The sequence below is a fragment of the Ylistrum balloti genome, unplaced genomic scaffold, assembly GCF_031769215.1.
Source record: "Ylistrum balloti isolate Yb309-2 unplaced genomic scaffold, AGI_CSIRO_Ybal_v1 Utg370840, whole genome shotgun sequence".
In the NCBI taxonomy this organism is placed as follows: domain Eukaryota; kingdom Metazoa; phylum Mollusca; class Bivalvia; order Pectinida; family Pectinidae; genus Ylistrum; species Ylistrum balloti.
The window spans coordinates 2,228,170-2,243,795 of NW_026782484.1; the positions used below are offsets into that span (position 1 = coordinate 2,228,170).

The 15,626-nt window shown below is 35.0% G+C and overlaps 1 protein-coding gene across 1 annotated transcript in view; it reads right to left on the bottom strand.

Moving 5' to 3' along the window:
- Positions 1-941: 941 nt before the first annotated feature.
- LOC132558924 (neurexin-3-like) overlaps positions 942-15,626 on the bottom strand; it is a 48,776-nt gene continuing 34,091 nt past the window's right edge. Inside the window, exons 6-13 of the mRNA XM_060223541.1 lie at positions 14,464-14,583; positions 14,046-14,227; positions 13,299-13,470; positions 9,421-9,519; positions 8,805-8,901; positions 8,195-8,228; positions 4,311-4,498; positions 942-1,720 (exon numbers count right to left, since the gene is read on the bottom strand). Of these exons, the coding sequence (XP_060079524.1) occupies positions 1,324-1,720; positions 4,311-4,498; positions 8,195-8,228; positions 8,805-8,901; positions 9,421-9,519; positions 13,299-13,470; positions 14,046-14,227; positions 14,464-14,583 (1,289 nt within the window). The 3' untranslated portion in view covers positions 942-1,323. The remainder of the gene's footprint in view (positions 1,721-4,310; positions 4,499-8,194; positions 8,229-8,804; positions 8,902-9,420; positions 9,520-13,298; positions 13,471-14,045; positions 14,228-14,463; positions 14,584-15,626) is intronic.

Sequence of the window (15,626 nt, forward strand, 5' to 3'; positions counted from 1 at the left end):
TTGCTGATCTTCTAGGGTCAATCAATGACCTTTGAAGGTCAAAATATGGAGGTTATGATTATGTTCACATGTCCTCCAACTGTTTTCATACTGGGATTACAGTTTGAACATAGCTGGTGACCTTCTATACCCTAAGGTCAAGCTCTGGAAGAAACAAGCAGTACCATCATATCCAGTGATCTGTACATTAAACCACATATCAGAGACCAAAGTCTATCAAACATTCGTTCAAGTGTGAGCATATTTAGATTAGTTCCTGTGTGGTTCTAGCTACTACTTTGGGTAATCTTCACTCCCAGATCTAAAACGATATCCCTTTGTGCTTCTTGGCTGAACACCAGTCCATAATAACACAAAACAACAACAATGACCTTGAGTGGTACTGAATATCAAGCTCTAACTCAAGTTTAAGGACCTCTACAGAAGTAATGAGACATGTTTCAGCTATTAATAGCTATATATCTGTTAAGATTGTTACTAGGCAAACTGTTCAGTAAATTTACTATTTGTAACTTACATGTATAGCTCTAAATCACAGCACCACAAGGAAATCAGCTGGTTGTCAGACCATCTTTGGTGCATCAACGAACACCATGGAAACAACGAACCTATCAGGCAATCAATGGTGCTCGATCAGCCAGGTCATCTTTAATGCACTAACAATTATCATGGAAATGTTTAACTTTGTCAGCTCATCACTGGTGCATCATCGATCACCATGGAAACATTGAACCTAAATGGGCCATCATCGATGCACAATCACCATGGAGATGTTGAACTATGTAAGGTCATCAATGGTGCATGATCGATCACCATGGAAATGTTGAACCTTATCAAGGCATCATTTGTGAACGACTAATCACCATGGAAATGTTTAACCTTATCAGGGCATTATTTGTGAACGACCAATCACCATGAAGATGTTGAACCTTATCAGGCCATCATTTGTGAACGACCAATCACCATGGAAGTGTTGAACCTTGTCATCACTGGTACATGACTGATTACCATAGATATGATAAATTAGTTTATTAATCTTGAACTTTTAATAATTATTTGCTGATTAAAAACCTTCCACTTGTTTCTTTCACCTTTTTGCACTGCTTTATTGAAATCTTAAACAAAATTATACGTCACATTTACCAATGGCAATCATTTCACCACAGACTGAATAGGATCCTCTTGTGTTGCCATTGTTTTCTGCCAATTACTACACTGATATGTAATCCTTGTAATATTTTCTGGCTCATTACCACCCTCCAACCAATGTTCCGATAACAATACTCTCTAAACAAACACAACCTTTACAAATATCACAGCAGTTCACACATACCACTCCTTCACATCCTTCTTTTTGGCCATTTTCCCATTTCCAGGGACAGGTCCTAATAACGCTCCATTTCCATTCTGTTTTTTAGATTCTAAATATGCAAAGTTTTGTGTTTCATCTACTTTGTATGTCCCTTCGTCTCGTCGATGAAATTTATACAGTGCTATTATGAGAATGATCAAGGCAACAATGACAACAGCAATAATTCCAATGATGAGTCCGATATTATGAGGAGTAAGTTCTGACTCCATTTGTCCTCCCGTTGGATTCGTTTGGTCGACAGGACCTTGGTCAATGTTGCTGCCCTTGTCTTTCTTTTCTGTCGTTGTAGACACGTTCTCAATTACAAGTTGAGGACAACTTGTTTCTTTGCCATCGTCACACATACTGCTGTCAATGATAACAAAAAACACATCTGTACAATGAATTTAAGACATGATAGAAAATCAGTTAGGGGATACCATTTAAGACATTTTCTCACCAGTGTTTGATTTTTAATTTTTCACATAAAGATTTCTTGACAACTATTGAACAGTCAAATTTTAATTTTGAAAGAATGACATTTTATAATTTCAACAATAAAAATGAAACACATAACGTTTATCCTTGCAAAACACCATAGCCATTTTAACTGATGGAGCAGTTGTCAGTATATAATGACTGCACAACAAGAAAGGGCAATTTGATTGTTGTACCTGCACAACAGATTCAAGACTGTTGCAGAGACTGCATGGCATACCTTAGGCACTCATGGTAAACCTATCAGTGCTAAAACTGCCATGTATGAATCACTTGCATGCTAACTATGTTATGTCAGGCCACCTCTGACACCATGTAGGCAGCAAGAGTTTGGATGTGCAGACAAGATACAAATTGGTTTGGGATGCATTGGTAGAGGTGTGTGAAGTTCACGGACAATACTTAATTCTCTTTGTATCCCCGAGACAAAAGAAAAAAGAATATATCGCTGATGTGGTTGGTTTTGGTGAGTCATCTCCCAAAGAGTAAAATCCCCTTTAGTGTTCCTGGACTGAAAATCTCAGTGTGGTTAGATACAAAGCCCAGATCCTCCTATCACTTGCCCTTCCAATTTTTAGACCCCTAAATGTCATTTTCATTTCAGTAATAATTACCATAACTTTAATATGCATATTTTCCACTAACTCCCATTCATTTGTATATAATATAAACCAAAAAGGGTGCCTAATAAACCCCCCATAAGGAGCCCCTCTACCTGCCTGTTGTATCTACTCACCACTGGATATACATCTTTCTTTATCAACTAGCCTTGGTGACATTCCACACATACAGGGCGGTATTCCCCATTTAGTTCTGTGATTTTGGTTCATTTCCATAGCGTTTACTACTTTTATTCCCATTTGTTAATTGTTGCTTTGGCCGTGTATTTTTGGCCCCATTTCCTCCGTCTGTGTTCAGATACGTGACATTGGGGAAGCTTGCTACTTTTCTGGTGAAGCTGGAATTGAGGGACTCATCTTCCTGGTCCAGGTTTGTAGACCAGGTGATGTTCCAGCCTAAAGAACATAACAAGGTCGAGAGGATGTTACATCTCTCATATCTTATCCTGTCCTATGTAGATTTTTGTTCACTGTATCCTTGTGTAGACTGTCCAATCTGCTTTAGGATCAGCTTTCTGATGGGGTGAAGCAGGATATGCAGGACAGACTTACGACTGCTCTGAATTCAGCATTATATTCGGTGGCAACGTTGCAGTGCTTACTGCTCACTGACATGATGCTCATTCGATGGTGTTCCGTCCTCAGGGACATTCAAGTTAGTAAGCCGTTCTGCTCTCGCCATTTGATGGCCCTTTCAGTGGACATACTCTGTTCAGTGGGGTTTAACCCGCTGTTCAGAAGAATCTGAAGGAGGACTCAAGACTTGGCTCTAGTCTTCATGGACATGTCTTTGGTTCAGGTTTTTGGGATATCAGGAGGTCATGTCAGCCACCTGTACAACAGGCAGGTAGAGGGGCTCCCTACAGGGGGGTTTATTGGTCTCTCTTTTTTGTTTACAATCAGAAAACATATTAACCCTTCAACTAACCACACCAAGTTGATAGCAGTATTGATAGAACAATGGAACAACTTTCCCTTGCGGCAAATTCATCTTCCAATGAATGCCATGTATAAGAGATATGTGCAGGAGTTCATATTAGAGGCACCCACACCAGGAACTGAAGTGTCATTTTTCTATGCAGTGGGGGTAGTCCACTTAGAGTGACTACTGAGATCACAAACTCTCCTTTTCCAATACTGTAGAGAGTAGACTAATCTCTTTATACATGTATTGATATCGCTTCTTTCTTTGTCAAGAATATTTTATGTCCCTGCTCTTCAACGGCAAAAATAAGGCATGGACAAAATTTAACCAAATTTTTGTACATAAGGAAAATTCCTGTTTTATGGCAAATTACTAAATCCTGCAATCTTACATAGCTATACTGTGTGGAGGGCAGTGTTACATACTTATACTCTGTAGAGGGCATTATTATATACCTGATACCTAGACTGAGTGGAGGGCAGTGTTACATACCTGATACCTAGACTGAATGGAGGGCAGTGTTACATACCTAGACCTTAGAGGGCATTATTACATACCTGATACCCAGACTGTGTGGAGGGCAGTGTTACATACCTGGTACCAAGACTGTGTGGAGGGCAGTGTTACATACCTAGACTCTAGAGGGCATTATTATATACCTGATACCCAGACTGTGTGGAGGGCAGTGTTACATACCTAGACTCTAGAGGGCATTATTATATACCTGATACCCAGACTGTGTGGAGGGCAGTGTTACATACCTAGACTCTAGAGGACATTATTATATACCTGGTAACCAGACTGTGTGGAGGGCAGTGTTACATACCTACAAACTGTTGAGGGCATTGTTACATACCTAGACTGTGTGGAGGGCAGTGTTACATACCCAGACACTGTTGAGGACATTGTTACATACCTAGGCTCTGTGGTGTTTGGTTTTGGAGTAGTACTGATTTTTACAACAGGTGTAATGATGTCGTCATCGGAACCTGATCCTACAGAGGTACAGTCGTCCTCGTCATCTGTTGGACAGCCAGTTCCGTCACCAGAGTAAGTCACCTCATGGATGATCTCATCAGTGATACCTTGTCGTGGAGTGGTGTGCTGTGGAGACAAAAGTTGGAATCTCAAGCCTTTTTAAAACAAAATTTACTGAATTACAATTACTAAATTATCTTTATAGTTTGATATTTCTTTAAATTTAATTTTTATGTCCTAAGTAACAGCTGTATAATGCATTTTAATTAATTATTTGGCTCTGCTGTATCTAATTCTAATTGTTTTTTTTATTAAAAGTTGTTATTCACTTATGTATGTCTGTTGCACAATCTCATTAAAGTAAGCTATCAGTTCTGGTGGACACTTGTTACTCTGTGATTTTGATTGTTTGTAAATCATGAAAAAATTAACTCCCATACCTATAGGCATTTGATTGTTCATTATCATATTTTACAATAAACTTCTGTAAATGAATATGCTCTCAGAGCAAAATACCTGTTTTGTAAAAAACATTACACATTCCATTGTGTTATAGATGAGTATTGAACTAATACCATTTATACAGTATACAATTGTTATAAGTATATACATGCACTTTTCCACATAGTCATTCACAAGGATAATAGCACCTGTTGACTCTGTAGAAATAAATACATGTAATAACATGTAAAATCACATCCACACGTCTCAAGCTGTGTTATACAGAAGGGACTATTTGAAGCATGCAAAAAAAGACAATTAGAATCTAGGGTTGGAAAGATATCAATTCCAGTCTTAGATTTTTTAATTACAAGTATTATTCAAAAGTCTAAATATTCAATGTCAGCCTTAGTAGTTCTATTCAATGTTAACAGGAAGTCTAGCTATTCCGATGTAGAGGTTAAGTTATCAACTGAGTTTCTACAACCCATTAACTAATCTTCTTAAATACATGATGTTTAAAACTGACTCTTGATGATGTCCTTCATCTATTAATTTAAAACTTTAACTTTATTAATGATGATCAATGTAACATTCATCATGTATCATGTGACCTTGTCAAAAAGCTTCATCCCTCCTGCTTAGTATCAGTGTTGTAGAGACGTTAGCTGATATATGTCGGTATTAGAGACTCGGGTAACAAGGAGTTATATAGTACAGTGTAATCACTTTGTGCATGCATGCATCTGTACATCCATGATAACCATTTTCACAGATTAAATTCATATTTATACTATAGCATCATCCTAGTCTAAACCTAATTATAATTAGATCATGGTGGTTATATGTCAAGGTCAAAGGTCAGAGGCCCATATTGACCACTTTTGAAAAAAGAAACTTTAGTTCAAGTTATCTGTAGAATCCCTTGAAAGAATAACCCCTAAATAGATTTAAATCGCGGGAAAAAGATAGTGAGTGGGTGGTGAGTTTCCAAAGTGCCATGTGCTAGTTTGTTTCCACTGTTTTTCCAAGCAAATGAATTATAAGGGATTTTCAGGTTAAGTTCATACATACAGTACATATATTGTTATAAGTTATTTTCCACTTCTCCAAACTGCTGTAAGTAATGTAGCAAGTAATTCTGGGATACAGCACATCTTGAATAGGACATGTTTCCAAAGTCTGATATTACATTTGTAGCTCCTGTGTAGAAAGTTGTTAGTAAAAATCTTTTCCAAATAGTAACACAAACACTATGCTTAACAGCACCTTGAATAATTGTCTTTCTTCCAATCACTGCTTCTAAACTTTCTAATACTGCAAGGTTCTGAACAAACATCCAGTCCATCATTCCATAACAAACTTCATGCACGAAAAGCAGATCAGATCTACGTTATGCCTGACATGTTCTTATTTTCATGACAAAGTATGCCATGCATAAGTATCTGAGCCAAACTTACAGTAGAAGTGGAATGTACAGGAATGTATTGTGCTTCCCTGGACAAGTCCACCTTTCCTCTGTCCTTTGGGAAACCTCCCGGCTTAATCATATTTGAAGTCGATCCATTTTCAAAGAGAAATTTTCCTTTGAGTTGATGGTCAATAGATTTCTCATAATGTCTTTTTGATTGAGGCTGGCTGTCACTCTCGTGTAACAATTTGTCCCAGTCTGATCCCTGAGAATGGATCGTCTCTGATGGAATGCTAGACAACATGTTTTCAGCACCTTCTTGTTGACTATAATCATCTCCTGAGCCAATCTGCAATGTCCTCCTTTCAGAGTCTTCATCCTCCAATTGGCGTTGAATGTCAGATATAATATTGTTGCTTTCAGTGTCGTAGTATGCTAAGCTATTTTCTTCTGTATCATAGTCGGTGACAATACTACTTCCAGAGCCGGAAATTTCATCTGTGTCATCAGGACTATTATTTTCTTGGGGTCTGGCTTCACCTTGTCTCAAGTCTTGTGGAGATGAAGTACCATTTTTATCTTCCAACGTCACATCCATGTCTTCCATACCGTCATCTAAAATCTGTGGGTTTGCCTCAGTCAGTAACCTCACACCGTCATTTGGAGATTTATGCAGGATTTTCCAAAGCGTGTCTACTCCACGAATTTTGTGAGCACGGTTGTGCGTTACTGTGGTACCACTTGGCAAAGGTATGTCTGTTGTTGTCTTCTTTCTCAACAGGTTACTACAGTCCTGGCACGGCTCCTCTTCTACCCGCAGTGACCTTTCAGATAGTTGATGCTGAAGTTTGTTATCAGAAATTCCTGCTTTACATCATCTACAGTCCAGTAGTATGACTGTAAACTATACAAAAAATATATATCCTACCTCCCTGCCACATTAGAATGTAGAGTAAGCATTTTGAAATTGAGATAAGTAAGATGCACAATATGTCAGGGATGTGGATACCCAGTCTGATTTACCAATTTCAGAAAATATGTCCAGAGAAATTCAACTCCTACACCCTTTTTTAGAGATTGGTCTCTCTTTTTTTGTTTATATTATATACAAATGAATGAGAATTTGTGGAAGATATGCATACTTAAGTTATGGTGATTATTACTAAAATGAAAAAAACTGTTTTCAAGTGATCTATGATTTAAAAAAATTTGGGAATTGTGACCACCCTTACAATGATAAAGAAAATTCTGTACAATATTTGACCGTTCATCATTTTTTAGGATACATTCATTCTTTGATACTCACACAAAATAATAACACTAACCATTTTAACATGACTCTGGCTTTTGCACTATATTTAAACGAAACAAATTTGTTTGAGTGAACAAGATATTTAAGAGATCCTACAGGGATATTGGTTCCCACCATTGCTTGATGTTTAAACCAGCCGTAAAACGAACCAAATTTGTTTGAGTGAACGAGATATTTAAGAGATCCTACAGGGATATTGGTTCCCACCATTGCTTGATGTTTAAACCAGCCGTAAAACAAACCAAATTTCAGAGTGAATGAGATATTTAAGAGATCCTACAGGGATCTTGGGGCCCAACATTGTTTGATTTTCATATGTTCTTGCATCTTCTTGCTCTGATTTATATGTAATTTGATAATTTCTCTTAAGAAATAGAAATGATAATCTTTAACTGTTTAATAAGAAATGCACAACAGTCTGACTCAGTAATATCATTTTTATGGTTAGTCCCAAAATCAAAAGGGAACACCTAGCAACAATGAAGAATTAACTTATTTGAGAAATTTGAGAAAAGTCCATCCAATGTAACTTCTTGAGAAATAGTGATAACAAGAATAGCTTAAGGAGGGATGAAGGAAGGACAGTGGAGCACCAACGCAGGGCAATTTCAAACGCCGTTGTTGGTGATTTAAATTACCAAGGATGTTGTATACTTACCCTTATTCCCATAGTAGATTGTATATCTGCTGTTCTGTGGAGTAAAACAAAAGGAATTCATTTTCATCTATTTTATTGTTATATCTTTTTAAACAAACTTATTGCATCTGAAATTTCCAATTTTGAAAACGTCAAAAAAATTTGTTAAAGTAAATTGAAATGGAAAGTCATGAAATATTTCTTAAAGGCCGTACATGAATTGTCTGTAAGTCTATAATTTAGATTCCATTGGGATTCATCATTAAACAATTAACAGTGACAGATGTAGGTTCAAACCGCTACTTTCTTATCTATGCTCTACCTTTTTTACCCCCGAAAACTTCCAAATCTTAAAAGATTTTGACAATTAATGAAATTGTTTTTTTTCCTGACACTTGAGTCACATCTGGTAAATCTGAACAACTTTTAACTGATATTTTGAAATGAAACTTTAAAATCACACGAGGAACTTTAACATAATACACAATATCCAATTTTGATGTTACTGACTGAGTGCACATTATTGATTTCAGAAATATTGGTCCTGCTTTCCTAATCCAGAGTTTGTTGACAAGAAGACATTCTCATAAGAATCCTGTACAATGTACCAGATACAGATTTTTAATCTTACCTATTAGGAACACGGGGCTGTACCCGTCCATCAACTGTCACTCGACTGTCATTCCTGGACGCCATTTCCAGTAAAGGCAAGCCATTAAATACCAGTCCTGAAACATTACACCTTATACATCTTAATAACTAATATAAACACTTAATGTTTGTTTTACACATTTTTGAAATTTTCATACAATATTTGATGAGCATTACATGAAAGTTCTGATGATTTTTTATTTTAACATTCTGGTTGTTTTCACTTGTTTTATCATGAATTGTAGGGAAAAGTCAGTTGGACCTGATTTATACACCTGTTCAAGAAAAGGAATTTGTCACTTAAGTCAAGATCTGCTCCAAAGCGTACTTACCAAGCAAATATCATGATTCAGGGCTTACTGGTTATTAAACTGAGGAATTTTTGAAGTTTTTAACACTTTGAAAGTGGGTCAAGGTCATTTATCGCAACAAACCTTATAGCCATTCATAGATAGATACTTTTGAAATTTTTTCTGTAAACTATCATAAGAAATTCTAACTTTTGCTTAATATCCCTTTAATGATTATCAATAGAAAATTAAATTAGGATTAGATAATGTTTTGTAATAGGTTGATTGCTTAACACATATCCTTACCTTGTATTGTACCAACAAATTGTCTATGGATGCCAGTACTATTTTTATAACCTCCAATGAAGATCCTGGCCTGCTCATTGAACACACTCAGCTGTTCCCCTGAAACACACAATCACACTCCTAATGTGACCCCAGTTGCCATAGAAACAATGGCAACACTTCAACAACAGATTCATGTATTGAAAATGTTTAAATTTTCATCTCCCCAACTAAGATACTGGTTTATTGGTATTTTTTAAATAAGATACTTAAAAAATACTTATCCCTTTTTTCCTTCAGTTGGTAGGTTAGATTCTTTGGTGATGCCCATTAGGATAATTTTATCAATAAGTTCATTAAACATTTCAACAGTTTTCTTTCAATATCCCTGATGAATCACATGGTATACATAAATGTAATAGAGTAGATATTCTTTAAAAATCGAAAATTTTAAATATTGTCTACCACATAGCTGCTGTAAGGATATCAGAGTTACCTCCCTCTCCAATGATTTAAAAAAATCAGAATTTTGTTTAAAATAGAAATGATTGAGCAGATTTTAAAAATGAAAGCCAAATACTTTAGCCATTGGGGTGCAATTTATGGGAGGATGGTGATTACCTTCAAAACTCTTCCATGGATAAAGCTGTGACATGGTTTCTGATGCATTAAAAAGACATGGTCAGTCTACACACACTCAAAATAGAGTTACCTCTCTTAGAACCATTATTCAATCATCATAACGGCAGCATATTCCAAATTTCACACAAATATTGCTTTATTTTATGATTTAATTTTGTGAATTGGAATTCTTAAGACAATTTCATACTTTCTGTTTTTTTTCTTTTTTTTTTCTATGATGAATGAAAATCCTGTAAGGCTGCTTCCAAGGGAGTTAACTCTTTACAATATCATGAGTGTGTACTGATATATCTGATTAAAGTGAATCCTGATTTTTTATACTGTCATTAATATCAGTGGAATTTTTATTAAATCTTGTTATGAAAATGTTTCATGAGAAATTTATTGTCCTTAATGAAAATAATGTAAAACAATTACATCATCTGATAACTGGAATAAACCAGATATTTCTTCTTTTTTGTTTTGTTTTGTTTAATAAATACAATCAAGGATTCACTTTGAATCATACTCTTTAAACATTAAGGAGCTTTCATTTAGTACTCTATCAATGGATATGACTAGCACATATACATTATACATCTCATCAGTCTATCTAATTGAACATACCATCTCTCCATCTGATCTTACACATCATCAATATATGTCAATCTATTTATATTTACAAAATCTGTCTGTATGTCTATCTCTGTCTGTCTGTCTGTCTGTATGTCTGTCTGTAGGTCTGTGTGTCTGCCTTTCTTATCGTTCCATCACATCATGAATATTTCAATCCAACTGATTCATCATCTGTCCCTCCATCCATTTCAACTCTCCATCTAATGTTACACATCATTAACAGGTATGTCTGTCTTTGTATCCATATCTAGCTCTCTGTTGATTCAATACACCATCTGTCCATCTGTCCAATCTAATAAAACATGTATATAATTGTCTGTCTCATTTTATACACAACTTGTGTTTGATTAAGAAAAAAGTAACAAAAGTTCAAAAGTTTTCTTTCGTTCTCATTACTGTACAAATAAAGTCTAATGATAACAACACAACGAAAAATCCTTAACCTTACTGTTTATAACAAATATTTCTAAACACAGATTTTAGATCTGGAAACTTTTCACCATGTAGTTAATTAAAATATTTCAAAACCATCAGTGTATCCTTCAGAATCATCAGTGACAGAAAAACTGTTCATTACTAAGATATAAAAAAAAATGTGTCTATATTATTTATTAATAGATATATTGTACAATATATTTTAAATTTTTTTAATATTCTCTGCTTAGCACAAACTAGATAAAGAAAATACATGTAAGTACACAAAAATATTCTGTTCATTTCTTTTTTCAGTTTTTAAGTCCTTTTTATAGTGCTGACAATAGCCTAGTTGTCAAATAGAATTTCATCATATTACATTCTGCATATACAAGACACCTCCAGATAAATCTCCTATTAACACTATACTGTTTTTTAAAGTTCATTTAAATGCATTAAATAAAAAAGCTGTAAAAATTGAATTCCTCCAGACCTGTGATACCCTTCTGATTGATAACATGAGGAAAATAAAATGGCTGAGGTAACATCAAACAGAGAGGTGAAATCATCAGATAATGGAGGTTATAACATGATATGGATGCTGTCAACCTATTTAATTGACTCTATGACTGAATGAGGATGTGATGGGATCAAAATATCCCCCTATCTTTGACACAACTTTATGATGGATAAGGAACATATCTTTGACTGCCTATTTTATGTATGAATATCAAATTAAATACCTGAATGTCAAAACCTATTAAATTCTAATTCGATCTTGTGTTGTGCACGTTTATATACAATTAGCTCATCCAATACATCACAGATCAAGATATCAAAATTCCAGGTTTCAAAACCCAAGTCATATCTTATCCACATTAACAGCTAATTTCTCAGTTATGAGAAACCATCACACAAATATATATATTTTTTTAAGATAAAATCTATAAAACAAATCTCATTGTGATTACCTACAATGTATATCTGACTTAACATAAAAATGTTAATCACCTCCATATATATATATATATATACCTATTACATAAACTGAAAGTAAGTACAAATATATTGCATTAAATTGTATTTTTTTTTCTGATTTATATTTTGCCCCAAAACGTTCAATAATCTGTAGGAAAATTTTGTAAGATCAATTTGATGGACATTTGTTTTGTTCATATGAATGCAGAAAGTCAATTTTACTTTAAAGATAATCATCTGATAGGTATGTCTCAATGGGGTGAAGCTGTTGAGGAGAGAAATTTTAATTGTTTAATAGTGATATAAACTGTCTGCCCGCATCTTTCCTGCCTCTCCACACCAGCACAAGATCAATAAAAGTATCCAGTTAGCTGTGAATTTTCTTGGAATATGGCTCTGCTCAACCACAGAAATGTTGCTTGGAATTTTTGCATTATTTTGCCTTAAATTTCAAGACATGCACTTTTCTGTTATTAATTAATAAGAGAACTGATACAAAAAACTCTCAAAATATAATGGTAAAATTTTCCAGCTATGTATCACTGATCCATAATAGGAAAGAAACCATTTCTCAATGTAAGCACCAAATGATAATATCTATATGAAAAAATATAGAATGTGCTAGAACAATTTTTTCAACAAAATACTGAGCTCAAAAATCACCAAAATTGATATCAAATAAAAGTTATTTTTGTTCATCTGTATAATTTCTACAAAGCATTGTTGTAGAGATACTGATAGTAAAGTTAACAAGTTATTATGATTTACATGTGAATTAATGTACAAGATTTAGATGTTATCTCATCCTGTAAATTTGAGCTCAGTTTACAAACTTTTGACAAATTCTTTGATGCTATGTATGCAGCATTCAACACAAACTTTCTCTCCATAATTCCCGGTTTGCAGAGGAAAAAAATAGTAATTATTAATATGTATGTTACTATGACAATAATGACAAATATCAGCCTCCTTTCACAGAAGACTTCTGTCCATATGTGATCTACAATGTCATCATTACCATGCCATAGCCTTAGTGACTATGTACAAATTCTAAAATCTTCAGCAATTTTCTTTGGCATTATTTGGGATGTTCTCTTCAGGGGATCTCTGGTGTTTAAGGTGTTTTTTTTTAAAAGAAACATTTTCATAAGATATTTTATTCTGTATTTACTGTGAGTGTTTGTAATGGTTTTCTATCACCCCCAATACAATTAGACCTAATGTTCACTGTCACATGTTTTGTTTTTTACCTGTCGGGTTTTTGAGGACAACAGGCCCTTCGTTGATCTGTAGGGTAGCATTGGCTCCAGATCGTATAAATCTGATCACGTGGTACTTTCCGTTGTTGTGTTTCCTTAGTAACTGTCCAAGTGGATGATTATCTGTCCCCATGTTGTACACCACAAATACATTTCCATCAACCTACAAAAGCCGCAAAGATCAGTCGCCTCATATTACAAGGAAACTTGTAAAAGCTTTCTAGGGAAATCTCTACTTTCTCAATCTTACAGTACATAACAAGATGGCTGATATATGGGGTTTGACTTGTAGCTGCTTCAGATTCAGTTAAACATGGGTATAATGCTTTATTTCATCATCACTTTATTGAAAAAAAAACTGAGAATGTTGTGATGTAACTGGTGATGAAATTTCTTAAAATTTAGAATAACTTGGACCTGTCTGAGAAAATAACACCTTTTCTTCTAAACATTTTTATATCAATCATGCACAGCTAGTACACTAAATACAGAGTCTCACTTGTTGTCTTAGATTCAAAATAATTTCCTATTTGGAAGCATTACTGTAAATCATTGGATTATATGTTATACCTAAACCAGAGTTCACCATATTGAGTGAACATCAATGAGTGTCTTAACAGGAAAACACTATCATCCCCTAACTAATTGTTTGGCCACTCAAAATACAGAAACTGACTACAAATGTGGCCAAATCATCTCAACAGCTGTATATTACAGCACAGTAGATGGTTGTGTTACCAGCTGCACTTCGATGTAGTCTTCGTTAGTGAGGCTCTCCACGCGCACCAGCAAGGCGTTTCGCTGTGTGGTACGGAACCCAAGCGCCATTTGGTCGTATTTGGTGTTGGAACGTTTGCTTTCTGGGTAGTTGTAGATAAGTATTCCAGGGAATCCCAGACCAAAGACATAGGATACGCTTTCTGTTATAAGTAAAAAATTCCAACACCATAGGTTAGCCCCTTGACCCATTAATTACTAAAGTACATGAAGGTCTGTGATATTATCTCTCAGATTCAGATTTTTAAACTCAATCTTATATAAGGATTTCACTCTATTCTTACATAAAGTCTTGAACCCTATATTAGGACTTCTTTCTAAATCAGTCAGTGATCTTTATCTAAGTAATTTAAGTATGACCTTGACCTATCTGACCTACCTTCTGTACACATAGACCCAGTGTAAGAGGTCATATCACAGTCACATGTGAAGGAGTTCCACTGCTGTACACATCGGCCTTCATTTAGACATGCATACTGATGGCAGTTATTGCTGGGCCCTGAAACAAAGGCTGGTGATTAGACAAGTAGATTGATCAAGGGAGACAATCAGGTAAAATTTGAGACATGTCCAGGAGAATTTTCAGAAAAATTTCCCCTGTACAAATTACATTGCACCATGGTGCTGGGGAACATGACATAGTAAAATAAAATACTGATGATTACGCAACAACCAACAGACAAGGCATTAGTGTCAACTTAATTCTGGCAGTTACCATGATTAGAAAATTAAGGTTGATTAAGTGACATACCTTATATCATACAATACCTAAAACACTAGAACACGTGACAAAATAAAATGTTAGTGGTGTATGTGCCTCAGTTATAACTTCAGTGATAAAGTGATACATACTTCAAATCAGAGAAATTAACTTTCTCACTGAGTAATACATACATTCTTAATCATTTTGTCTAAATCTGTTGAGAAAATTAAAATACAATATGCTCTTAATATAGGACAGAAGCATTTTTAGAGTGTCCTCTGTTGGTGGCCCTTTGCACTGGAAGCTCATATATGGATCTATCAGTTTACATCACATTTGTCATACAGACAGTTTGCAAACCAGAATGATAAATTATCACAAGTACAATTGTAAGTAAATATTTGTGTCTCGACACAACAGAACTCTCTCGTTAGATTTGATGATTGCAGGAAAACAATTACATTGTCTGTCAATCATGAGACAACTGTGTTGTGTCTTATACATACATCTTATACCCTAGCCGATCACTACTACAACATCGCTGCCTGTAATTGTTCCATCATCTAAGACCAATACTTGACAATCAGAAGTAGATTATTGACAATATGGACACTAACACTTAATGCTTTTCCATAAATGGTCACCACAAGATGAACACAACCAGACAAGTTTTTACCAGTCCTACATGACTTGTTTGCCCTACAAAACAGTTGACTCTAAATAATTCCATTATAAAAGAACCAGAACAGAAATGGTCTGATCAGGGTTTTTTTCTTTGGTCTGATCTAACAAGATATATTTGCCAGACACGTAAGAATAATTAATTTACATTGGTCTCA